General features: G+C 29.7%; 1 protein-coding gene across 8 annotated transcripts; it reads left to right on the top strand.

Annotated features, from left to right (window-relative positions):
* The first annotated feature begins 5 nt into the window (after nt 1–5).
* On the top strand, nt 6–27,284 carry LOC118070927 (neural-cadherin-like). Of its 8 annotated transcripts, none has more exons than XM_035089808.1 (14): nt 6–370; nt 9,493–10,892; nt 11,298–11,306; nt 11,520–11,711; nt 11,795–12,041; nt 12,306–12,525; nt 12,636–12,912; nt 13,346–13,941; nt 14,213–14,359; nt 14,679–14,870; nt 20,340–20,530; nt 25,590–25,791; nt 26,216–26,398; nt 27,087–27,284. In XM_035089808.1, the coding sequence occupies exons 2-14, from the start codon at nt 9,563–9,565 to the stop codon at nt 27,282–27,284; spliced, it is 3,984 nt and encodes a 1,327-aa protein (XP_034945699.1). In that variant the 5' UTR covers nt 6–370; nt 9,493–9,562. The 8 variants fall into 8 exon arrangements, 7 of the variants coding, with proteins under 7 accessions (XP_034945699.1, XP_034945698.1, XP_034945701.1 ...); XM_035089807.1 differs by lacking the exon at nt 20,340–20,530 and adding an exon at nt 18,516–18,706; XR_004690819.1 differs by lacking the exons at nt 26,216–26,398; nt 27,087–27,284 and adding an exon at nt 18,516–18,706 and having other exon boundaries at nt 25,590–25,721.
* Nucleotides 27,285–27,954: the final 670 nt, after the last annotated feature.

Raw genomic sequence — 27,954 nt, 5'->3', positions numbered from 1 at the left:
TTTAGGTAGTGGTCCGCGCCCCATAGCCGCGACAACTTTACTATTTTGAGTTCTAATATTTGCAGCGCATCCATTTTATCTCGCGCGAAAAAGCTCAGCAAGTGAATTCAATTTTTACACATTTTCAATAATTGTATTGACCGTCCGAAATATTATTATCAATTTTTCAGTGTTTTTACTATTTATTATTATGAATTTAATATCATTTTAATTATTAAAATTTTTTAATTAATCGTGCACATGAAAACCAAAAATTATACTTAACATTATTAGTAGCAGTGGAATGTTTCAATAAAAATTCTAAACTTTGGATAAAAAAGTGGATACAACTCCGAGCTTGCAAAGAACGTTGACTGTTGAATGATAAAAGGTAAGCTTTCTTCATTTTTTTCCTCATTTTATTATTTATTCAATAACAAGCGTGTATGAAATTTTAAAAAGTGCTTTAATTATTAAAGAAATAATCTATCTGAATTATACAAAAGGTTATGTTCATAAGAATTGATTTTTACAAGAGGCTAGACATTCCAAGAAAGCTCCATGCTCTATTTTAGCTCACGATCTGCGCGTGAACATCGTAAAACGTAAGATTACATTCGGTTGGTATCTTTCTACATGGTGCAAAATGGAAAGACAAAAAAAAATGAAACAGGACATATAGGAATATTTTCGTGAATTCTTTATTGTAATGAGGGTAACACGTATGCTGATTGAGGTGAATATCCTTAAAAACGGCAGGTACGTTGATCAGATAGGTGGTGGCTAGGCCGTATGGGGTCGCGTGTACAACCCCTGCGACGGCGCCGGTGAATGTACGCGCGCGCACTACTTGTGTTACAATTTTCTGGTGGTGTTACGGAATGACGTCACAATCATCCAGGTGTCGCATCGTAGGGACAATAATGTCGTTGGAAAAGTCAAAGCATCTGGTCCAATGGCGGAAATGAAAGAAAATGGTCAAATCATTGTCATTCTTTCAATTGTACGTAATAAAAATAATTCATTTTTGATATATTAGGTGCCAATTGTATGTTCAATGTTTCAGACAATATCAACAAACCTCTCACTAGAGATCATGCCTTCTTTCATCAATCAGATGCCTTCGATTCAATACCATTGATTCTTGATAAAGGTTAAGTTATTAATAGTTGTCTCATGGAAAATCAATTCTTTTTTAACACAATTTCTTTCATATTTAAGAGATACAGGTAAATAGAATTTTTTTTGAGAAATTTACTTTATAAGCTAAAGAAAATCGTACAAAAAGTAGTAGAATATCTTCAGATTCTAGTGGATAACCAGGGAGTGTTTTTTTATGGAAGTAAAATATGTGTAGTGTAAGGTACTCGTTATATTTCACATTTACTGTATGACCTCTACATTTTCTTTTTTATTCTTTGGAGGATTATAAATTCTTTCCATTTCATATTTATTTATTTTCAACTACATGCTTTTACGTTTTCTTGTATGATAGAATACATCGATTGGTGTTAAGTGAAATGTCAGTTTTGTTTATGAGTTTGTCAATATTTTACCGAAGCATTAAACCATATTCCCATGTTTCAGTAAAAATAGTAAAAAGGGTGGTGAAGAAAAACTTTCTTTACTTCTTGCAATTTTTACACAAATAGCCAAGACAAACACTGCGTTTTTATATTATTTATTAATGGTAAAATTGTCTGACAAATATTATGTTTTGGAAGGGTAATTTAATTTCAGGTTTTTTCTTTTTTTTAAACATGAAACAAAATTTTTGTACGTGTTTGTCAGCTTTTCTAGAGTATGACATGTTTCTATTAACATAGAATTAAGTACTAAATGTGACATTTTTTCACGTAAAAGTTAAAAAAGTTATCTAAAAGTTTTTTTATGACGTGGCTACTGATATTTTTTTATTAAATTTAGAAACTATTTTTTTTTTCTCTCATAACCGTTCAAAAGTTTGTATCTCCCGATGTGTTGAGAAGAAGGACTGATTTCGCACAAACTTTTCTATTGAATTTATTTGGGATACCAACAAAAATGAACGTAGTCATCATGATTCAGCTTAGTAGAAATTTTTCAAACTGTTTCAATTATGTTTTTCCCCCCATGAATTCAACTGTACTTTACAATAGATCTCATACGAATTAAATATCAAAGTTGAATTCAACTGTTTATTTCAATATTCACTTAAATTTTAGACAATTTTCCAGTGAAGAAATAAAAATATAGAGACATTTAGTCGTATGTGCAAATAAAAGAATAAAATACAAGATTGTCACACATCATGCTAATTAGAGTTCGTCTGCACAGCAGCAGTATTAACTCGAGGGGGTAGGGACCAAACTTTCACAAGGGAAAAAAAGATTCTGTCTCGGGTGTTTTACATCAATAGCAATGAAGTGCGAGGGGAAGTATCAAGTATTAGAAGAGAGAAAAGGCCCTATGTGTCAGATACAAAAGGCATAGCACGAGCGAGCAGGAACAGTTGCTATATATAAGTTGATACAATTATATAAAATTAACAATAGTAACTTGATTTCTTTTTCGTATAGAAAAATAGATTTTTCTCACAAAAATAGTTCACGTATTCATCAAGAAGTTTTATTGTTACATACATAAAGACCTCACAAAATTTACCTGGTGTTAATAGAACAAATCTTGGTAATAAAGCTTATTTTTGATCATAAATTAACTGTGTCATACTCACCTTGAACTCAGCATTTAGAGAATTCAAAATTTGTCTTTTAAGTTGAATATTTGTTCTACCAAATAATTCCATAATTAACTTTCAGCATTTCTGTGTAAATGCTTCACACAAAAAAACAACTATATATTACCTTTTATAAAGGATGCATTTTTCTGCAGTTTACTGAATATTTATATGTTAAATAAATATTCAGACTAGATATTTTTGAAAAATATGAAAAAATATAAATGCTCAGTTTTTATTTTAACCAAACACTAGGTATTTTTAATTTAACCAAGTTAAATTTCATTTTTTCTATGAAAAATAAAAAGTTTTTAATTTTGATTTTCTAGTTTACAGGGAATTGAATAAAAAGGAATGGAGTTTTTTTTTAGTGTATGTATACTTTTTAAAAAAGTCTGTAGTTTCCGTCATATACTGGTTTGAAAATTACTTGTGGCCCCTAAAACCCCTCCATGATTTACTCCGGAAGTGTGCAGGGGAAGTGTTAAAGTTTCATTTTTAATAATGAAAAATGAGAGAAAAAAATATTTTAATAGGTTGCTCTTCACTGTACTGTATATACATATATATATGATGTAATGTGTCATGAGGGTGCAGTTTAATATTGAAAAATTAATGTTTTGACATAATGAATGAACTAAGAATAAATAAAAATGTCTTCATATATTTAGTAAACATCTATACACTACTTGGGTAGTCATATGGTGGCAATGAAGCAGAGAGTGTAAAAAAACCCATCGCTTTTTGAGGCTTCTTTTTGAAAGGCCTCAGAACCCTATCGGTGTCCTCTCTTCAATGAGTATATAAACTGTACTGCACAATTGCAAGATCTCATTCCTCATATAGTATACATACATACTTTTTGTGTACTTATATAGTACTCTGCCCTCCTCAAAACTACACTACATATATTCTCTACTCCCCATCACAGTACAATATATTTTTCATTTACTTCACTCTTGCTTCCTTCTCAGGAGCCTTTTAATCTTCAAATGCAATCGTCTACATCTTTTCATGCATCTATTGCGGTTTATCTTCCAAGAGAGCGTATACATAAGTGTAGAAATTGTAAATATATTCAGCTTAAATGTTTGAAACCTCATAAACAATTGATTGAAATGTTTCATTTAGTCTAGCATTGAAAAACGTAAATTATTTCAACATCAGGCTTTTATAATAACACTTTTTCAAAAAAATCGTCAATAATAATAATTAGTTTATAATGAATATTCTTTTTTGGATAATTTTTTACTTTCACGATAATTAAAAATTCATTTTTGCTGTATGTAATTATTTGTTATTTAAAAACTTAATTAAATTTCCATACTCTACTAAATAATTCATTATGTTATGAGATGAAGTAGCCAGAGGAGATATATTATAATCTACCAGAAATACACATTAATACATTTTACTAAGTTGTAATTTACACTCTTTGATAGAAAGTACCCTCTTTAGAGGCTTTGTGTTGTCATTCCACTCAGTTGGATCAAAAGAAATATTTTTGCAAAAGTAATTGTGTATTTTTCCAAATTGTTATTTTAAATTTCAATTTTTCTGATAAAAATAAATCAATTTTTAATGATGATAAAAATTTATATTTTATTCTAAATTGTTTGGATTAAACATAAATTCATGTGCTATCAAAAAGTGACTTTAATCGTAGTAAAAAATAATTCAGAGTTAGTAGTAGTAATGTCGTGGTGGTACAAGTATCGTTGTGGGTACATGCAGCCCCTATCGATTTTTGACAATCCTCCCTCGTCGCACCACTGCTACTACCACAAGCGTCTCCTTCTAGCTTTTCTCTCAATCAATCTAAAAGTAGCGTACTCTACCTTTCCTTTTCTCTTTTCCGTAGTCGTGATCCTTTTCTCTTCACCCCTCAGCCCATTTTTATGCCCCCAACGCGAAAAGAATAGAACTTACTTGGCGTGTACGACGTCTCCGTAGGGGTTCACAGCACCCTCCAAGGCCTCTTGGACTAAAAGACTCGAGAGCCAATGTCCTTAAATGTCTTCAACCTCAAAACTTATATTACAGATTTTTATTCTTCTATTTTTCCTTTTCCTACAAAACTTTGGCATCTATCCGAAATATTTTTTGTTGGGAAAGGACGCGCCGACGCGCGTAAAATCATCGTGGTAAAATATAAAAGGTACATATAGATTGAGACTACAAAGGGCGCGTGCGCATTGCAGGTTTTTTGATTTTATTCACCCTTAGACGGAGTTCAAGTGTAAATAATGTATTCTAATAATCATTTTCGTAATTAAACCAGCATTTTATTTTTTCATCTTAATTCTTTACTTCTCAGACATATTTTATAGTCGTTAGTAAGAATTATAACTCTATTCAATAATATATTCTAATATTTTTTAAACAAATTATTTATTCTTCCATAGCTTTACTGAATTTTGATGAATAACTTCAATGCTTTATTCATTTTTCATTAGTTATTTCTTTTTAATCACTTCCTGGTGTGGAAGTTCTTGTTTAAATATTTATATCGATGTCATAAAAGTAACTACTGGAAAATAAACCGTAATTTATTATGTTAAGCCTTTGCTAGTGTTGTGAATTATTTTCATTACAAATACTAGAGCATTAGAAAACTTTTCGTTTCCTATCAGTTTTTAGATCAGTTCATTAAAAATATTTAGTAAACATAATTTACTTTTTTATGGTTTATCATAGAGTATGTGTTTTTTTTTCATCATATCTGATGAATTACTCAAGTAGAATGGCATGTGCATGAAGTTGAAGGAATAAAATCTGATTTTTATCCGATATCCAGACAATTTTGTTCGCATGGTCGAGTCAAATGTCTACCTACGTGTAAACGTCGGTCAACGATAAAAATTATCGGAAAATTCTGTAATACTAGAACACTAAGAGCGTTCAACTTCTACAAGAACTTAGGTGTATTCCTTGCAAAAATAAAATACCATAGGAATAAATATTTCAATATTAAATTCATAAAATTCGAATCAATTCTATTTTCATATCTTTACTGTTACTTTGTATGCTTCTATATTTTATCGACCTTTCACCTCACATAAGCTTTCTTGAGTTTAAGAAAAAAAAAACTCGTTGTCTCTTATCGCGCGTCATCTGAGCTTGCGCTTTGATGATTCGAGAACATCCCTTAAGATAAGGAACTAATACGAAAAGTAGAAATACGCCATCTTTATTACCAATCGATTTTACCTGAGTGATATGAAATTTATTGCATTCTTCTTATTTTTATAGAGAAAATAAAATAAGTCTACATAATTAAATTATTAATTTAACTTATTTACCATCTTTCATAGATAGAAATCTTGTTTATAATTCACTCACATCAATTTTACAGATTTAATGCTCAATAATAAATTCGTAATAAACTAATTACTTTTTTATTTATCCAATTATGGCAATCCAATGTAACTAGAGATTATTATATTTGATTTTTTCTATTTCTACCACGTTATTAGGTGAAAAGAATTTTATAGTCTGCTACGATGGGAAGAAAATCTGCTTCAGCAATAAACGAACGCGTAGCTGCAACAATAAGAGACTTGCAATAACGATTTTATTTTTGATTTTTATAATTGGATTGTTACTGTAGATTGTTAGTGATTTAAAAAGAATTTCATTAATTTTTTTTTTTTCCTATATAAATTTAGTTTGTTACAACAATCTTTTTTGCTGTCACAGTTAGACAAAAACACAATGTTTTTTGTTGTTTCTTTTTGTATACAATTGCAATTATTTTCTTTTTTCTGTCCTCTAAATTGAAACGAGTTTTCGATGTCTCCGGACATTTTATTTTTACTTTTTTCTTTGAAGAAAACTCAGATCTTCGAATCCGTTGGCTGAGATTACGTTAACAAATAACATCAATAAAAATAGAATTATCATAGAATTTTTTAAAAATACTTCCAGTGAATTTTCTTTTTTTTATTGAAAAGTAAAATGCAATAAAGTTGTTACATTTTTAATGGAGAGATAAAAATAAAATTTTATTGAAGATTTTTTTTACAATTTTTTATAAATCATTGAATTAATGTGAATAATAAGGTTACTATATTTTTGATCAAAGTAAAAAAATAAAATATATGTATGAACATAGTAAACAATCTCGTTCCAGGGCTTCAGTTCCCACATCTGTTTACATCCTTTCTCTTTTTTCACCATCTGTTTAACTGTCAGATGAATCATCAATCCAAGATGACTACGAACAATTTTATTTATCAAAGTGGATAAATTATATCAACTTGCATAAGCTTTTTTCTCATTCAATATTCATTTTTATCTCACTTTATAAAATAATATTCGCACTAATATCATTATTTGAAGTTGCGGTAATAGAGGGGATTTAAGTCTACCAAGTTCAAAATGTCGAGTTCATTTACACGATTCGTTAATTCATGATTAACCGTGAAATTTAATTATTCAATAAACTATAAACCGCATTAATTATGGTCTAGTTGAGAAAAATTTCATCAAATTTATTAAAAAGTTTTATTTTATTCTGCTATAAGTCTATTTATAGTTATTGTATATCACAATTTATTTCAATAGTTTGAAATAATATTTTATATTCATTATTATATTAATAAATAAAAGAAAATATATTTTAATTATTTATTCAATAAAATATTATGTATATTTAATAATATTTTATTTTATTTAATAAAATATCATGCTATAATTTAATTTTTGCGGTTTAGAAACATAAAAATAATATAAAACACAAATATTCATTAAAATTTTTTCTACAGAAATATATTTGTTAATATTTTTTTTGAAACCATTAAAATCAAAAGTTTAAAAACATACAATACATAGACTGAGAGATAGTTACTAAATTTTCTCGTCACAAAAATCTCATCACTAAAATTTTCATTCGTAGTAAAACTATTTGCTCGGAATATTATTTCTATTCACATTGCATTTTAAAAGCAAACCGAATTAAAATGTTAAATCAATTTTCATGTCTACCAGATGATGAAACACGACGATATTTTCAAGGTAGAATTATTTTATTCAGATTTTTCTCAAACCAATCTTAAAAAATGTATTGTCTATTTTTTTTTTGTGAATTGAGGGCGGAGCCCCTAGAATCTCTACACCGAGAAAAGGGTTTTATAGCAGCTGAGAAGATTTATTAACAACAAACCTATCTCTCTTTTAAATATAGTGAACTACTTACTTTACTAGATTCAATAAATTATTTATTGGGACTTGATTTACATTAACTGCCACCATTTTCGTGAGCACCGTAATTATCAATGAATTATGGTTCTAAAAGAATTCCAATTAAAACAAATATGGCCTTATTTATTAAAGCATTTAAATGAATTATTTTACAATAGTTTTTGGACGAAAAACCTAGAAGTTGGTAATTAGGAGCACGGTAGGAAATAGCTATTTAACGTTATGTGAGAAAGTATAATTACTATAGTAATTACAACTGTACAACTGTATTACATCCTATTAAATATTATTTTCTACGAGAATTTATGAGAATAAGCATTTTAATAGCAATAAATAAATAAAGTACAATAATTAAAATAATTCATTAAAAGAATAAACGAATGTATCATTTTTCCTGAAAGAATTACATATGCCAGATGAGTGAGAATAAGAAATGAGATATTGAACATTTTTATAGCGGAGAACGATGAAATAAAGGAGAATGAGGTGTCAAGTTTCTCGAGATCTGTAATTCTTAACTCCCAGCATCTGTCCTATTATAGTTATTAGCACATGAGAAGTGACAGGGAAAAGGAAGAGAAAAATATGATGTTTTTTATTTCTGCTCCAATCGAATCATAAGTAGGTATACATTAGTTCAATTATGACGATTATTATCTTACTTCTCGCGTTTGCTCCTCTTTTATTTCTTATTTTTTCGACTGGTACATTTCTTCTCTCTTCAAATGAGAAGAGGAAGAGAAAGAGAAGAAGGAGGAGCCCAAAGAGTTGTTTCGTTGGATTAAACGAGCTGCGGGTGATCTCATATCCGGTGTAAAGTAAAGCGAGAATGAAACGAAATAGACTGGAGGGTTACTAAATAACAATGGTGAATTCATATGCTGCTTTTTTTTAACTTCCGTTAACAATAATGCAGAACATTGTCACAATGTATACTTATTAGTAAACTTTTGTTGTCAATGGACATGAAAATTGTTTGAATGCATAATTATTAAAGTTATCATATTGATAATGATAAAAAATATTCAATTTCAGTGACAGAATAATTATTTAGTTGATTCAATGAAACTGTTTATTTGAATTAAATTCTGAAATTTTATTGGATAGATTCGAGGATGCTGAATGAAATTTTGGTGTGTGTTAAGTAATATTGGGTCATTGGAATTGAAATTTTCATTCAATGACAAAGACAATTTATGGAACCGGATTGTTTAAAAGGTTCATTTTAAAATTGAAAAATTTACGATTATTGGTACACAGAAATGTCCTTGCATAGAACTTGTTACTTTAAAAAATAACTTGAAATCTTACCAAACACATTACCTATTTTTCTGGGAAGTTGGTAAAAGAAACCGGCGCATGATGACCCCCTGGGGTATGATGATCTCTTCGTAACAATTTTTATGCTTCTGAAAACTTTAACTCTGATTTATTTATAGGGTTATTTATTTCTGGGAACAATAGAATGAATTATTGGGTAAAATTTTCTAGTGACAAAAAAATTTTTACATAAAAAAGATAACTTTCTATAAATGTACACAAAGCATAATTTAGTTAATTAAATTTTATTAATTTAATTTGTTTGTATGTTTCAGGAGAGGCTGGACACACTCATGCTCTAGTAAAAGCTTTTTTGAACGGTGGTTGAGAGGTTTCAGCCGCACAATGTGGAGTCTAATCGTTGGGGCAATTTTGCTGGTAATAAGTGCCACGGTAAACGCTAAAGTTGCCGTTTTGCCTCACGATGTTTATCCAGGATTCCAAGTTATGCACTTTCAAGGTTCTAAAAGACATGCATCGAACTACCGTCTTCTTGAGACGGGCTACTCCAAGTATTTTACAGTTTTGGAAGATGGAATGATGATAACCACGTCAGATTTAACCCCTTTAGTCAATCGATCTGTAAACTTAATCGTCTTGGAACATTTACTAAATGGAACTCAAACTCATGATGTTCATATTTTTGTAATAAATCGTGGCAATATGCTAACATTTTCTACTGAAGAGCTCGGGCATGGTAAAGTAAGGGAAAATTCACAGCCGGGTACAGTAGTGGATGGTTTCCCACTTCTTCATGCAGATGGTAATTTTCCTGTGCATTATGTCATACAATCAGATGATTATGCTTTTGCTCTTATGGAAACAACTGGTGCTACCATTGGATACAACCTCACACTAAAAGATCCCAATCAAAAAGTTCAAGTTGTAACAGCTAAAACGATAGATAGAGAGCTAAAACACACGTATAAAGTTAATATTAATGCCTATGATGGATCTTTTATCAGTACAGCGAAAATTAATGGAGTCGTTACCATCATAGATGAAAATGATAACAGTCCATTGTTCGATAAAGAAGAGTATATCTTTGAAGTAAGACCTACAAACATTAAGACATTAGAGAAAGATGGAGTTCCTAAATGGCGAAGGTTTGAAACAGTTGGAAAAGTATCTGCGAAGGATGCTGACGGTGATAAAGTTGCTTACAAACTGATTACACCCACGAACTTACTTATTATTATTCCACAAACTGGAGAACTTGTTCTAGTTGATGAGCCGGAGGCTACCATTGATAAAGACAGTGAGGTTGAGGTCATGATTGAAGCACATGACATTCGGACACCAAGTAAAGGAACGTTGAGACCTGCCAGAGTCGTTGTCAGATTCCTTACGACAGATTTTTATGAAATGGTAGAGGAAAATGACCTGGATATGGAAGAAGAAGTGCCGCAAGTTCATCACATTCAGAAAAGAAGAGTTACCAGAGCGGTTAGACCAACTAAAAAAGTTGAATTTTGGGAGTCTGAAGGTGATGTTAAAGGTAAAACGGTATTTTCTTTGGAGAAAGAAACGGAAAAAGAGACCTACAAGATTAGGGATGAAAACAGATGGGTTACTGTTGAGGAAAATGGAGCTGTTAAAGTAAAAGAAAAATGGGATTATGAGGCGCTTGGTCTTGAAAAAACTATTGATTTTTGGGTGACTATCAATAATGCAAGTAAGTACCGTTTTTTCAAGAACATTTTAAACGTTAATAGCCATCTTTTATCAACTAAGTAATAAATATAAAAACTATTTAATAAATTAATTGTTATTTTAAAAAACTTTTATTTCTACACTTGATTATTTATTAATTCCGTAATTAGAGTTAAATTTAAAACAATCAATTATTATGATGGTTAGTTTTTAATTTTATTGATTAACTAATTATTCAACTTTCTGTCTAAAATGGTTTTGGTTAATGAAACTTTTAATTGATACTGTAGGTTATGGGCTATTTGAATGTATTAATTAAAATTGCACAGTTATCTATTGTTAAATGTATTTTCATTTAAAAATTTCACCATCTATCACAATTACTAATGCAAACTTTTCATTCTTTTCCAACATCACTGGCTTCCAGAACTCCAATGTAAGTTCAACTCTCATTTTGTGCTGAATATTTACCCTATAACACTAAAATCCGCATATGATTATTGCAAGTAATTAAATTAAGTATTCAGATAAAATTTCCATTTTAATGCCAATCGTCATAACTTTTAACGCAGATTTTAGTGTTGATAATTTTACTGCATGATTTTATTACTTAACATTTCGATATTACTAATAATGTTTGTTATTACAGATACGGACAATCAGCGTGTAATAATAAATCTTAAGGATGTCAATGATGAGCCACCATATTTTATTAATAAACCTCTTCCTATGCAAGCAGTGGTGCAACTAAATGCGCCCCCTAATACTCATGTATTTACTCTTCAAGCCCGAGATCCTGATACTGATCATAATATCCATTACTTCATTGTACGAGATCGAAGTATGTATTGTTAAAAATCCATTTGTTTTCATTAAAAAAAATATTTTTAATATATAACACTAAATTTATTTTTATTTGAACAGCTGGTGGCCGGTTTGAGGTCGACGAACGTTCAGGTGTTGTGCGTACCAGGGGAGCAGATGTTTTTCAATTAGACATGGAGTACGTACTGTATGTAAAAGCTGAAGATCAAAATGGTCGAATTGATGAAAAACACTATCAATCTACTCCTGAAGAGCGACTATCAATTGTTGGTGGAAAAAGAGCGCCACAATTCTACCTCACAAACTATGAAACTGAAATTCCAGAAAACCAGAAAAAAGATACAGAGTAAGTTCTTGTGTTTCAATATTTTGTATTTTTTTTAGAGCAATCTGAAACAAAGGTCGAGTAAATAGGTCTTTAAATTTGGAGAGAGGAGAATGATGATGATACTTTATACTTAGCTTTTACTTGTTTTTTCTTCTCATAATGAATAATAAATTAGCAAAGAACATACTTGATTAAATAAAACCAGGCTAATGCGAATGAAATTTGCGTAAGCTAAACAAAGTATATTAAGTATAGATATCAACAAAAATGATATGTTTTCAGCATCATATCTGTAAAAGCCAAATCTTTTGCTGATCGTGAAATCCGGTATACATTGAAAGCCCAAAGTCAAGGAGCCGCTGGTACCTTTAATATTGGCCCAACATCAGGAATTGTTAAGCTTGCTAAAGAATTAGATTTTGAAGATGTCAGACAGCCTCATGTTTACACGCTTGTTGTTACGGCGACTGAAGATTCTGGCGGGTTTTCAACTTCTGTCGAGGTAATTTCAATAATAAATAAATCCGTAGTAATTTCAATGAGATGAAATCTTGTTGTTATAAAAATAAATATCTTATAGTTAATCTTCTAAACAAAATATTTACTTTGTAGCTGACAATTAGAGTAACAGATGTCAATGATAATGCACCAAAGTTTGAACTACCTGACTATCAAGCTCATAATGTCGATGAAGACATTCCACTTGGTACTAGTATTCTCAAAGTAAAAGCCACAGATGCAGATTCCGGAGCAAATGCAGACATTGAATATCATGTATCAGACGATCATTTTAGCGTGGATTCCAGTGGTCTTATTGTTAATAATAAACAATTAGATGCAGATAATAACAATGCTTATTATGAATTTGTTGTTGAGGCTAAAGATAAGGGTAGGTTGATGTGAGAGATTCTACTAACTAACCATAATAAGCACTTATTTGTCATTTCATCATTTATAATTTTAATTAATTAAAACTTATGATTAATACGATATTTCTATAGGAAAAACATTTTCTTTGGATGTATATGATATCTCACTAATGAGTTACCTATAAATTACGTCATGTTTTTTAAAAAGAGGAAAAACCTGAATATAAAATAGAAGCATGGGAATATTTGAAATTGATTTAGAATAGTGTGACGTGATTTATTGATAATTCTTAATAATTAAAAATTTTTCTTGTAACTCAAATTAATAACAATCACTCAAAATTGAAATATCATGTGATAATTTTTCATCAGTTAGAGACAGTATGATTCTAATTTAGAATATATAAATGAGAATCTTGATGTGAGGAAATACTTATTTGTTATTTATTTCAGGTGTTCCATCAAAAGCTGGTACAGCTACTGTAAGAATTTATACAAAAAATAAGAACGATGAAGAGCCAAAGTTTTCACAACAAGTATACACGCCAAATGTGGACGAGAACGCCGGGCCTAACACCTTGGTGACGACCGTTGTCGCGTCAGATAAAGACGGTGATAACGTACGCTTCGGTTTTGTTGGAGGCACCACCTCATCCGGGCAGTTCGTCATCGAGGAGATAACCGGCGTTATTCGTCTGCAAGGCGATAAAATTTCTCTTGAACGTGACAAATACGAACTTAATGTTACTGCAATGGATGATGGAGCTTGTTGTCCTGATGGAAAGAATAACATTCACACAAGTACAGCTGTTGTCGTTGTATTTATCACCGATGTCAACGATAATAAACCAGTTTTTAAGGATTGTGGCAGTTATTCACCGAAAGTTGAAGAAGGTGCGCCAAATGGTAGTCCAGTAATTAAAGTTCAAGCGACTGATGAAGATAAAGGAGTTAATGGTCAAGTCAAGTATTCCATAGTTCAACAACCCAATCAAAAGGCCAATAAGTTTACTGTTGATGAAGAAACTGGTCAAGTCTCTACGAACAAAGTAAGCAATCAAATTTCAGGCACTTGTCAACAAGTGTTCGAATCCTTTAATGAACTGGGATAATCAGTATTTTTCAATTGAAGTTTTGTTCATTTCACTGGTATTTTGAAATTAATTAGTTTCATTTAAATTAAATTATTGAGTACTAGAAATAATATGATTACGTTTATTGATTCTAACTTAAAAGAAACGATGGAAAAGAGTTTTTCTATTTCACTTAATGAGCTTAAATGTTTCTAGAGTTATTCATTCATACAATTATCTTCTTCAGGTATTTGATCGTGAAGGTGATGATGGAAAATTCGTATCAGTAACTGTTAAAGCAACGGATCAGGGTGAACCCTCTTTGGAAGGCGTGTGCTCCTTTACAGTTGAGATAACAGATGTTAATGATAATCCGCCTCTTTTTGACCGACAGGTATGAAATGATACAATTTAAGATTTCAATTTTAAATTACTCTGAATAATTGCTTTGAGAAAAAACTCAAGAATTATTAATAAAAGACAAAAATGTTTCTTTTATTAATGAGCTGCAGTATGGGTGTTATTACCTTGAAAATTTTTCACAAAGGAAAATTATGAGATGAAATTTTGAATAATAGATTAATTTTTTTTACAGAGGATTTATTCTTGCCTTCTGTAAATATGATCAAAGAAAATTAGTTAAAATGAATTTAATTAATATTTTTCAAGAATACTGTTAAAGAATAAACAATAATAAAAATTATTATTTATAGAAATACGTCGAGAATGTAAAGCAAGATGCCAGCATAGGTACTAATATTTTGAGAGTATCAGCATCTGATGAAGACGCTGATAACAACGGTGCAATAGTTTATTCTCTGTCGTCACCAAATAATGGACAAGATTTGGAGTATTTTGAAATCCAGTCAGAATCTGGTTGGATTGTATTAAAAAAGGCACTAGACGTAAGTATTTTTTCTTTCTGTGTGTTAAACTCATAATAAAATTTCTTAGTAATATTCACAGTGTCGATCTCTGGAATTCGTGAGCGCTGGTGATGTATAATAGAGAGCAATCGCACAGAGATGAAGTTGAAAAAAATTTGTATAAAATCGGATGCTTGACATATATAAATATGGATTGTAAATATTTGTAACATAATTGGCTTGTATATTTCTGTCTTAATTACACGCTTGTAATATATCTTTATAATGTATCATACTTTGCGCTTTCGCATTCCAGAATCGCCTAGATTGCGTAGATATATTTAAAGTTGAGTGTACACCATATATATATATATCTGCCGACGTTTAACTATTTGCGTTAACTTACGTTTTACAACACAAATCAATTATGTTGTTGATCGGGAAAGACTTTGTATACTAATATATATATTATTATATATATCGTTTAAACCGATATTCATTATTTCTCATATCACTAACATATATTTGCAACGAAATGAGTTTCGTTTTTACGGCACTTGTATAGATTTTTAATTCCCATTGATATGCACAATGTGTTCACTATGGTAAATAATTAGCTACTGCCTGAATTCCTTAAATGCTTCACGTACCTGAATCGATCGACCAATTCGGGCTAATATATTTTTTTAAAATGAACACACATTCTCTATCTCTATTTTCCACTTTATATGAGATAAATGCTCGACTGTATTCATTTGTGAGCATCGATTGGAATTATCCAAACTTATCAATCCAACCGAGCCAACCAATTTTTATCCAATCGTCAATTAACGATATCTTTATTTTTCTTTTTATATCGTTATTATTATTTCCGTCAATCCAATTTACCGATATGATAATCTCTCTGATAGTTTTCTTTTTAACCGGCCGGAAAAATATATTTCATTATCATTTTTTTCATTTTTTATTATAAAATATTCACCGATGGGGCTGAGTAGATCGCGTCAATGAGCCCTGTATTTCGATTGCGTGTATACATAATGATCTGAATACCTTACCTTATTTTATTTTGTGCATCTTTTAATATTAATAACATTTTGCTAGCAATAATAATGATAATAATAATTCAATATAATAACAACTAAACGGCGTGAAAATAATACTAAGAACAATAATAATAATAACATTAATCATGATGTGATGATAATAACCATTGTTTTCTTGTGATAAAGCTATACTACTAATGTTTTTTTCAAAAGGGAAGTGATGTTTTTTCAACTTCCAGGAGCAGGTGGGAACCAGAATTTTTGAGCCCCACGTACGGTGTACTTCAACATCTACGCATTTTGTGGTGCATCAGATAAACGATTCTTTGAAAATGCTTGCATATTATATATTGAATGTGTTTTTACATCCTTTACAGGAAAAAGGATCGCGCTCTCTCGCTCTTCCTAATTGCTTCAATTTATTAATTAATTAATCCTTATGTTTATTAAAAAAAAATAATATGTCTAGTCTGATTATCTTAATTTCTATCTTAATCATCTTTCTTCTTTCTGTTTATTATTTTTCTTCTCATCTGTATATGACTTCCTTAACATTTCATAGCATAATGTAAATAATTTATTTTTGCATTACATATAATTATTTTGCTCTCTCTCTTTCTCTTTATAAATTATTATCAGTTTAATTTTATTAATTTTTTTTTGTTTTTCATAAGATTACTATAATTATTAACTTCGCAAAAAAAATCGTTATTAATAAGTTTTTGTGATTAGTGTGCATCGCGGTGCGACATAGGGAACGATAATAATTAATAAACAGAAAAGAAACAATGAAAGGTTTATATTAAAGAAAGAAAAAAAAAACGGAATTCGTGGTGTGACATTTTTTCTTCTGTGATTGGGGCGGCATACCGTAATGCGTGTACGAGACAGGCAAAACGTAGAAAAACTCAATCGATGTGAACACCGCACCGGGACACGGCCATCGTATGATTTTTGTTGAGTGCCGCAGCGGTTTCATCTAATACATATAGAAAAAGGGTCACGCAATTTCAATAAGGAAAGTGAACAAAAAATCAATTATCCTTATTCCTTTTGTTAATCACTTGTCCTTTTTAATATTTCCCTAATAATTAAATTTGTGCAATCCTTTCTCAAATGTCCCTATTTTTCCTACTATAACAACCCTTTCTAAACGCATTCTGCTTGCATGCCGTTGCCTGCATTTATTTTATATGAAAGAATACTAATTTTATCTTATTATTTTTTATGTTTGTCTTTATTGCACCATTTTTTTTCTTCGGATTTCATGATGAACAAAAAATAAAGGGCTGTGCTCCAGTAAGTAGGTTATTCTATTAATTTTTCTTACACTAATTTCCTTTTTTACGCGAATTATTTCAGTGTAAATTAAAAAATTTTTTTTTACTTCATATTCTGCGCAAAAATATAATTTATATTTTTACATAAATTTACCTCTTGGATAAAAATAAATTAATTTAATTAATTTTTCTCTCGTTATTATCTGGAAAAAGCAGCGCTCTTATTTTGATATCTTTGTATATACTATTGTTATAATTTTTCTCGACTATTTTTATTTTTTTATTTTTTTTGTAAAAAATTAATTCAATAAATCGCTCGTATTATCTATTATAATATCAGAGCAATCTAATGAATTATAAAATAATTTGAAATCAATTTAATTTCGTTGGATTTTGTTCATTTTTTTTTCTTAATTTTTTTTTAATTTTAATTAATTTTTAATTACTATCGTCTCAATTACGCTCAGCCCGAACTGCGTAGGTATCCATCGTGCAATATAGCTGTGTATTATAAATACTATTTACATATATATATATATATAAATATTTATATATAAAAAACAAAATCTCTTATAACATAACACACTTGATAAAACATACAAAATTCTACATTTTTATACATTTTTATACACATCTATACACAATAATAATGATAATAATACTTGTACAGTAGAAATTGTAATGCAGCACAAACAAACATTTCCGCTATAATTATAATAATATGTAGCAGCACCAGTAATATTTGCGTCTTGCCACCAATATATAGTATATATATATATATATATATATATATAGGATATAATACTTGATATATTCTACATATATATAAATATATATATATATCAATCATTTTCTTCCTACCGCCGCTTAAACAGAACTGCGGCGTTCACTGTATACATACGTTAATGTAATAATTATTGTAATATTCTTATATAAACCCGTTTGAGTGTTCCAGAGCTAAGCGAAATCTGGCTCGTCGATCGCAGGATTTTTCATTTAAAGTCCCACGCGAGGATACCTACCAGACTTCGGCTTGCGTTTTTTTTTCTAGCTAAACAAAATTAGTTTATCGAATTTGACTATAACATAAAAAGATTTAAAAAAAAAAAAAAAAACAATTATAAAAATTCCGATAAAAAGAAAAGCTTTTTCTTAATAGAAAAATCCCGTGATTCGAATTTCATTTAATATTACAGAATTTAAAATTACTTTTGAATTAATTAAATTGAACTGATTGAAAAAAAAAAATAAATTCAAAAAAATTAAAGAAAAAAAAAGAACAACAGCAGCAACAACAACATTTAAAATTGGTCCCCAAAAATTGTCCTGTAACTTGACGGCCCATGTTTTGCCAATAGCGAGACAGGTATCGCCTGAAGGTGCGGGCTTCTGACAAAGGGACATCAGTCTTGTACGCAGACGTGGACGTTGAATTAGACGTCGTAGACAGAAACAATAAACCTCCTCTGTGGGATCAGAATGTATACGGCCCCATTCACATCAAAGAAAATGTCACAGTGGGTACTGTAGTGACGTCGGTGAAAGCCAGGTTTGTATGCCACGACATGACCAAGACAAGAGACATGCCGTGCCGCGCCATGCAGTGCTCTCTTTTTCTCTATTTATCTATTTAAATCTATTTTTTAATCAGCTCAAAGACGCAACACACATATATTTAAAAACAAATACTGAGAAAAGAATAATTTGATATTGAATTTTAATTAAATCTATCGCACAATATAAAATCATTTTGGTACTTTATTCTCATTACACAGAGATGATATCTTGGTAAAATATTTGTTTGATTATTCAACTAGAATAATGCTAACCTGATAATTAATATTAAATCATAAAATACAAGTAACGAAGCATGTTCATAAAGAATTATTTTAATCATTGGTATAATAAGTTTAATTGATCGTTACAGTGATTAGCAAATGGAATCATTCAACTGTAATTAAATTTTACTTCAATTAGTTTGTAACATTTTGTGTACTTTTTTTTTATTTACGTTACACTCAAATCAATGTTTGATAAATTTTTTTCTCAGTTAAGATTTTAGTTGATATTTTTCTATTTCACATTTTTTGTCGCCTCTAAAATCACACTTGTATTACACAGAACTCATAGCTGACTTATTTTCTTATTTCTCTCCATTAATTATTTTCTGCCTTTTACTTTTTTTCTTCACATTAAACTCAATTATTATTTCTATGATTTATCTAAGAATTAAAAAAAAAAATCTTTAATCAACAAAAAAATAAAAGCACGTATGGTCAAGCGCGGCGTGTGGGTGTGCCTTGTAATGCTCACCCGTATTCATCAATAACTTTTTAAAGAGTCATAATTATTTCTTTACAACAGTTAAATTAAAGGTCTGTTAAAAGAAGCAATTATGCAGTATAATTAAAGGAAAATTTCATTAATTAATTAAAAAAAAAGAATGACTAACAAAAAATTTTTACAACAATTAATGATATAAATGAAATTGATAAATGATATATTCAAAAACACGTTTATGCACACTGTTCTGTTGGTCGATGTCGTAAATGGATAAATGACATGGACAGAATGTAAATTAATTTTTAAGGTATTAGTGTGGAATAATTGAGCAATCGGAAAAAAACAAGTAATAATATTAAATAATAATTAGGGTAATTAAATACACCAGAGGGATCGTTAAATCACGATCAGGTGAAAAATAATAATGTGGGTAAATGATGGGGAAGGGTGAAATGAAAACTAACGTGCCATAAAAAACACTGACACTTCCTAGGTATGATATACAGGTTGCTACGAGAGCCACGGTGCCTACGATCGTCGATCGGGACGTCCTGGCGTCCTCGTCCAGCCTCCAGCTGCTGCCTCCGTCCTCACACGAGCGAGAGAATGAAGCGCTTTTTTATTTTCTTTTTTCTCTCTATATACTTTTTTATTTTCTTATTCTTCAATTGTTTTCCTCATAATTTTATGAATCACTTGAATTTTTAATTAGGCAATTCGATGATGATGATGATGATGATGAAATTAGAAGCAATGCATTTAACTAATAGCATATGAAGAGCTGACAAAAGACAAGTCCGCAACAATTCTATGAGTTATAATTATCTGTCATGAGCACTAGACAAGACTAACGCCGTTCTTTTTTCTTTTTCCATTTGTTGTATACGTATCTGGTGTAGCGCGAGACATACAAGCTGGAGGCGATGGCACAAGACAAGGGCTATCCGCCCTTGTCGCGAACCGTGGAGGTTCAGATTGACGTTGTGGACCGTGCAAATAATCCGCCCGTATGGGACCACGTAGCATATGGCCCAATCTACTGTAAAGAGAACACGGCCGTTGGGGCTAAAGTTGTGTCTGTTAAAGCCAGGTCTGTCACACTGTTAATGCTCCGTGCGGCTGCACGAACCCGCCCTGCACGCAATCTCGTGGCAGTATTGTTCTTGTGCACGTTAATTGATATTGTGTACGAATTACCCTCATTTACACACTACACACAACCTTGACACTTTTATTACACTTTCATTCATTTTACATATGTTTATCTCTACTTATAGATATACTTTTACGCACACTTTTTACATTATTCATTCTACTCAGACTTTATCGTATTTGTTTATTGTTATTTTCTACTGTACTGAGAAGAGTATGTTTTCCTTTTTGAGCAAATACACTTACTTTATTGCAAATTACTTTAATCAAGTAAATATATTGCTTGGTAAATATCCCATTTTATTTGCTGTGGACCAATAGTTGTTAATTTAGACTCATATGAAATATTATCAATTGATATGGTATTTTTTTTTTTACAAGTTTGGGTAGATAATTTTTTTAGTTTTTTCATTATGATTGATAGTCAATGGACTGTTTTAAATGATACAATTTTTTATTTAATTTATCACTTTTGAAAATGGAATTTTTTTAATGTATGCATGAAATAAATTGCATAAATGATAGCAAAAATACTTATAGAAAATACGTATCATACAATAAATTTACCTCACAGCATAATTTATCATTCATTGAAGTTCTTAAAATGAAAAATGTATTTTAGTAATCACACTGAACGTCATATTTATTCGAATTGAAAAAATATTTCTCTGAACGTTGTTCAAAGTGTATTTGTTTGCTTTAATAATTGATTATTCTTAGCTTTGATAAATGTTTTTTTCATAAATAAAATAAAATTTTTTTAAATAAATTAAACACTAGTGATTAAAAATTTATCCAGCATTGGACTACTGTCCAAGACTGATCTAATACTTTAATCAATTTATTTATCCAAGTTTATTTGTAGCTTGAGATATTATTGTAAATTTATATTGCTTTTAATAAAAAGTTTATCCAGAAGATTTAAATTTACTTTTGTCTAAGTGGAGTAAAATCATTATCTCCAATAGCTCTATTTATTTGAGTAAATTTCATGTTAAACATTATCAAATATTTACCGCGTACAATGTCCATAAAATTGTTTACTTGATCAAAGTAAAATTAACTTGATGAATCTATTTTTCTTCTCAGTGCATCCATTTTAAAGCTAATGGTTTTACGATGACAGTAACGGTTTTATCATTTATTGGTATTAATTTTTTTAACTATTATTTCTTCTTATTTCTGTAATAAATGGTTTTATTTGAAACACTTTACGCACACAGTCACGTACACACAGTAACACGGAATACTACGATGCACGTCTTTATCAATATGTGGCTGTTCACGATGGTTTTTAAGTTTTATTTTAGTTTGTTTTTATCAACAATAGATTTTTATTACAATTGGTATATGTATATGAAATTGTTGCAAAAATTTTTATTTATTTTTCTGTTTATTATTTATCATTTCTAAAGATAAATAAACTAGATCCAAAATAATGTTATATAATAATATGATGTTTTGTTTTTTTTTGTTTAAGATAGATGGTAGTGATAATGAATTGTTTGAAATATTATTATAATGAGTAGAAGAGATAAAATTACATCTGCATTACATGTTTCATGCTATTGTGTTAATGACATAAATTTGTGCAACAATGGAATGTATACATAAATAATAAATAGTGAGCAATGATAAATAAAATTGTAAACGTGAGCAGTCACTGATTCCCTCGCGATGACATGAGACTTTGATACCGCCTGCTCAAGTTTTTTGAAAAGACGAGACAGTAAGAACGAGTTATGAGTAAAAAATTTTTAAAAGCTACTGAGTTAAATTAGAAAAAATGTTTTGGTCGCGTGTCGGACGAAATCTGCAGAGTATATCTGTGTATATATATAAATGCCAGAAGTTCATTGCTGTATTATATTATTATATATATACAGTAGATATGTTTTGAAAGACTTTAAGACCCATAGTTCGATACATATGTGTGCCGTAAACATTTTTTGGGCATGCTTCGACATAGATGCTTCCTGAGATCCCCATTGATTTTTTAAATTTTTGGTACCATATATATTTATAATATTTTATTTTTTTATTTCGTAATGATTGGCATCTTTCAAAATTATTACTACTTGTTTACATTTTTTCATTATTGTCAATATTACAATTTTTTCTCACACGTGCTGCCTGTCGATCCTTTGTGCCGATCGTCCGGGATCCACGGTTTTTTATTAGTACATATATACAATATCTAACACATGATCTATTGTTGCGAAAGAATGCCGCAAGGACGTAGTAGCCAGTGAGAAGTTGATGCGAGTAAATATATATATATATCCATATATCAATCCTATTTGTTTATTTTATTTTACAATTATTATTATTAATTAAATACAATTCTTCTAATAATCAACTATTATTCCGTATTACTTTATTATCATAATGATTATTTTATTTGGATCGATGCCTTAAGTATTAATATTATATACCACTTTATCATTCAATCATTTATTGTTTTATTATTTAATTATACGTTTGTTATTATGATAATCTTTTGTGCAGAGAACTTGCATCAAGTAATAGAACGTCGACATATTTTGAATGCCGTAATTGATTTTTGGGCATGTTTCGTCAGTTGCTTCAATTGCGTTGAGTTTAGTGTCTTCGAGGCCGTAGTTGGTTTACGTAGAGTTTTTTGAAAAAAAATATAGAAAGAGACTAAATTTTTTCGCGAGAATGTAAGTCTTATAAGCAGCAGCATTTTTAAAAGCTAGTTAAACATAGTAATGAAGATTGTATTTCTTTTTTCTCCTATTAATAATAATAAGAATAATAATAAATTAATTAATGTTGAATTTTAAATAAAAAACTAGTCTATTTCGATTTAAAAAAAAAAAAAAGTATAGAAATTTCAATAAAGAACAAAACAAATGAGAATGATTTTTTGTAAGTAAATGAAGGGTTGATCCGGTAATAATGATGATTACAAATGACCATCTAATGATGATAACCAGCAAAACTACCTTTTACACAGATAATTATACAATGACACAATAATACAGAATACACACTCACATATTCTCTCTAATAAAACACGTAAGTCTTTGCAGATATGTTGTATTGGGTGAGTAAAGGGAGTCACGAGATGCATATATTATTTATTATCACGCACACGAAAGAACACACGCGAAATAAATAGCGCGACTCACTTCGTGGCACCAATTTAATTCATCATTTTTTCGTAGCACTAACGGAACGAATAATGAAACTATCCAGCGGCTATGGTTGAATCTTCTCGCATCTATTTTTTCCTATCGTCATTTATCCCAATTTCAATTATTCGTGCAAATATTCGCAAAACCTATCGCAAAAAAATTTCATCTTAAGCCTTCGCTTTTTCATTAGCTAATATACGTCAATCTTTTTATTCTAATTCATTCATTATTCTTACTTATGTAACTATATAATTATTATGCCATTATATTATTATAATAATTATTTAGGCAAATATCCATGATAGATGTATACACTTACGCGCACATATGCATTTGTTATATACCGGTTCATCACGCTTAAGCGACTAACATATCACACACGATTGAAACACGCATTTTTTTCGGTCGGTTGCGCCGAACATTGACGTCCGTCGAACGTTATCACAATCATAAATTTTACCAATTTTTTTTATCAACCAAAGTTAGGTTCTCTTGTTTATTATTCGTTTGCTTTTCATTCGGTAAAAAAAAATATTTTTTTAGAGTGTTTTCCAATATTTACACAGTAAAAATATTTTGAGTGCACATGTTTGGAATGGTTTGTAATAATACTAGTCGTTATAAATTTCCTACACATCAGTTATTCCAAAATTATCTTCAAAATTAAGTGATACACAAATGGAGCCAATTTAAAAGATATCAATATTGATAACAATATCATATGTTTTTCAGTAAATAGAGAATTATTTATTTCCATTAAAATGTAAATAATCATTTGAAATGTAATTTTTACTCATAAGTTATTTCATGGTTTGTTAAAATATAACAAAACTACCTATAATGGTAGAAAATAATTAAAGAGTATATTTTTTGTTGTTGTTTATGAATAACAAAAACTTCGCTTACATGGAATATAATTTTTATTTTTGCTCTAAAAAAATATTTGACCAATTAAAATGAAATTAAGTTTGTTTATTTAAAACACATCGGGATATAATTTTGATATGAATTATAACAACCATTTCCAACGTGACAGCTGTACTTAGTTGACCCAATTTTTTACTGTGTAAAATTAGCCAAATGTTCATCGAGCGTTATGTTCGGCGTCGCAGTTAATGATAATGAACACGTCGTACATATATGACTAATAATTTCACGCGCACACTAAATAAAGAGAAATGTATACACTTACTAAAAAAAAATGGAACGAAGGTAAATAGGACTAACATATAAGGTTGTTGTATGAAGAAGCAATGATTAATAAATTAATCAAATAAATGGATTAAGAGCCGATTAGCAGGGGAGTAAACTTTACGATTATATTGTACTAAATTAATAAAAATGTCATGTGAGTGTGTTGGAATTTGGGATCATTCACTATATAAAATCACAATCATTGATTGAAAATAACAACCCTAACGAAAATAGAAAAAAAGAAACAAAAAATAACGAGAAAGAAACGATAACGAGAGGTTGCTAAAAAGGTACATTTAAAGTTTTAATGGCAAATTAAAAGTAATTTTGACAAGTTTGAACGTGTGCGTTTGATACAAATGAATAAAATTAGATATCCAATAGATTGTTTTATTATTATTAATTGATAGAAAAGTTTTTTGGTACATCCATTTTTTTTATTATACAACGTGTTTCGCATGGAATCTTTCATTGGAGCCGTTTTCATATATATTTATAGTATTTTACGGATTATACCTGATATCCTAGGAGGAAATTCCGTTCTCGTTTCTGTTTCCGTTTCGTATAAGATGGCCTCGCAATTCGAGCAGGCCACACACTAAAGTACAACCAAGACTCATATCGTTCTTCTGTGCTCGACAGCTCTGGGATAGAACATAATCCCACGGTCTTTTACCACTTAATGCCTGGATCCACTGCTCAAACAAACAAGTATCATACATTTTATCTTCAACAACGCTCTGAAACATCATTTAAGGACAACGTCACTTGGGCTGACATAAAAGTTAATCATCCATTAGATTACGAGAGTATAAAAGAATACAACTTAACCATACGTGTCGAAGTAAGTAACAAAGCATTTAATATTTCTAAAAACAGCTCGATAAATACATCTTGACAATTTTGCTGTAGTTCAAGTATAAATTCTTTTCATTCAGACACTTTTTTTTTATTTATTATCCATCTGGAAGTGAAATAGAATAAGCATCATTAGCTAAATTGAAATTCAAATTTTTTGTTAAAAATGTAAATGAATTTTCTTACAAAAATATTAAATTAACATTTAGATAAAAATCACTCACTCCATTACCTTTCAAATAAAGTAAATGTTCTTTCATTCAACAATTGAATTACTCATTAGTAGTTTTAGAAGTTGGTTTGATTTTTTGAAAAATAAAAGTAAGATTGGAAAATTGTCAAGATATATTGATCGAAAGATTGTGTCAACTTGAAAACGTGATAATTAAATTGATTATTTATCATTGCAGAATAATGGAGCACAACAATTAGCTTCAGAGGCAACAATTCATATTGTCTTAGAGGATGTCAATGATGAAATACCATTATTTACGGAAGGTGAACAGGAAACTGTACTGGAAGGAGAGCCGATTGGAAGTAAAGTCACTCAAGTAAATGCCATTGACAAAGATGGTACAGCACCTAACAATCAGGTAAATAATAAAATAAAAATGAAAAATACTATCACTTCCTGGTAACACTTATACATGGTAAATCTAAAAATATAAACTTCATCCATTGATTTCCTAATTAGTCAAACTCTTAATTCTCTTTCTTTGATGAATTGGGTTTAACTTTAAGTATAATTGGATATTTTGAAGTATATATTCATTGTTAAACTCATAATTTGCAAATTCAATTTCTGAAGAAGTATTTCAAAACGAGCAAATTTAAACCTAGTCTAAAGAAGTTTGCTAATTAGACTATTAGTGTAATGAATGATGTAAACCAACATTCATCAGGCAGATTGTTATGAATGATTCGATATTATTTTAAATGCTAATACGACTTTTACTTATGTTATGCCATTTAATCTACTTGTGGTACTGACTAACATAAATTTTAGACATATCAACACCACACTGGGATGTAGAGTACTTTGCTAACAGCTTTTTTATTGTATTCTTCAATATATGCAAAAAAATAACATGAATATTGGAATATATCTCTGATGTATCTAAAATCTATATTAGTAACTGCCATAAATAGACCAAATGACATAATTTTAGGATATATCTTGGGTATATCCGTGCTATAAATCGTATTTAACTAGTTTTAATGCTGCATGTACCTCATTTTCATTGGAAATTGTATTTTTAAAGTAATTAATATTTGTTCTAGGTTACATATTACATAGTGAATAGTGATAGAAATGAAGGGAAAGATTACTTTGAGATAAATCGAGAAACTGGTGAAATATTTACAAAGGTGATATTTGATCGTGAAAAACAAGGTGCCTATGCCCTGGAAGTTGAAGCAAGAGATGGTGCACCTTCTGCGCGTCCGAACACCAATGGGCAGCCTAACTCGGGTAAGTGAATTTTAATAAATTTTATCATTATTAACATCCAAGGAAAGAAGAATATCTACAATTTTTTTTCTTTCTGAAATTATAGAGTTCTTTCTTTCTTTCTTTCGTTTTATTATCGAGTAAAAAACGATCTGCAGTTTAGATTGAAATTTTCCTCTAGGATTTTCTCACTAATTCCCCTGTGAATTGGATTTACTATTTCTAGGAATTACGATTTTCAGTGAGAAACTTTCATCAATGTTTCATTTATCGAGTTTTATTTGCACTTGTCTGTATCTTCTGATATTTATGTATAACATTCAAATTTTCTCAAAATTCTGTATTTAAAATTAATTAATATTCAAGAGTGTTTAATTTTTATGGTAGAAATTGAAATATTTTCTTACTTCTATGAGTTTCCAAACACGAGCAAAATGTAGAGATAAGCTTGTAAAATAGAAAGATGATTCAACTTTAAGTTAAATTTCAAACTTTCAGTACCACACCACTGAGAGAAAATTTTCATTGCACCAAGATGTAAATGAGTTTACAAGCTTTAACATTAACTTTCCTTCCTTTCTGTCATTTGTTGTTTATCTCATTAGTACCTCACTTTAATCTCTATTGAAATAAACGACCGATAAATAATTGTAATAATTCATTGATCATTTACTCTGCAAGATAATTCCAACTCCACGC

Source organism: Chelonus insularis, unplaced genomic scaffold (genome assembly GCF_013357705.1).
Source record: "Chelonus insularis isolate UGA/USDA-ARS -01 unplaced genomic scaffold, ASM1335770v1 contig_70_pilon, whole genome shotgun sequence".
Lineage (NCBI taxonomy): Eukaryota > Metazoa > Arthropoda > Insecta > Hymenoptera > Braconidae > Chelonus > Chelonus insularis.
Note: the sequence above shows the minus strand (reverse complement) of the source record. Positions and strands in the feature narration are given on the sequence as shown.

Excerpts from the sequence above, each read along its gene's own strand:
- LOC118070927 (XM_035089808.1), top strand. The coding sequence starts at position 9,563 with ATGTGGAGTCTAATCGTTGGGGCAATTTTGCTGGTAATAAGTGCCACG. Across the intron at positions 11,712-11,794 it reads CTTCATTGTACGAGATCGAA|CTGGTGGCCGGTTTGAGGTC; the intron begins GTATGTATTGTT and ends TTATTTGAACAG. Across the intron at positions 20,531-25,589 it reads GTTGTGTCTGTTAAAGCCAG|CTCTGGGATAGAACATAATC; the intron begins GTCTGTCACACT and ends TGTGCTCGACAG.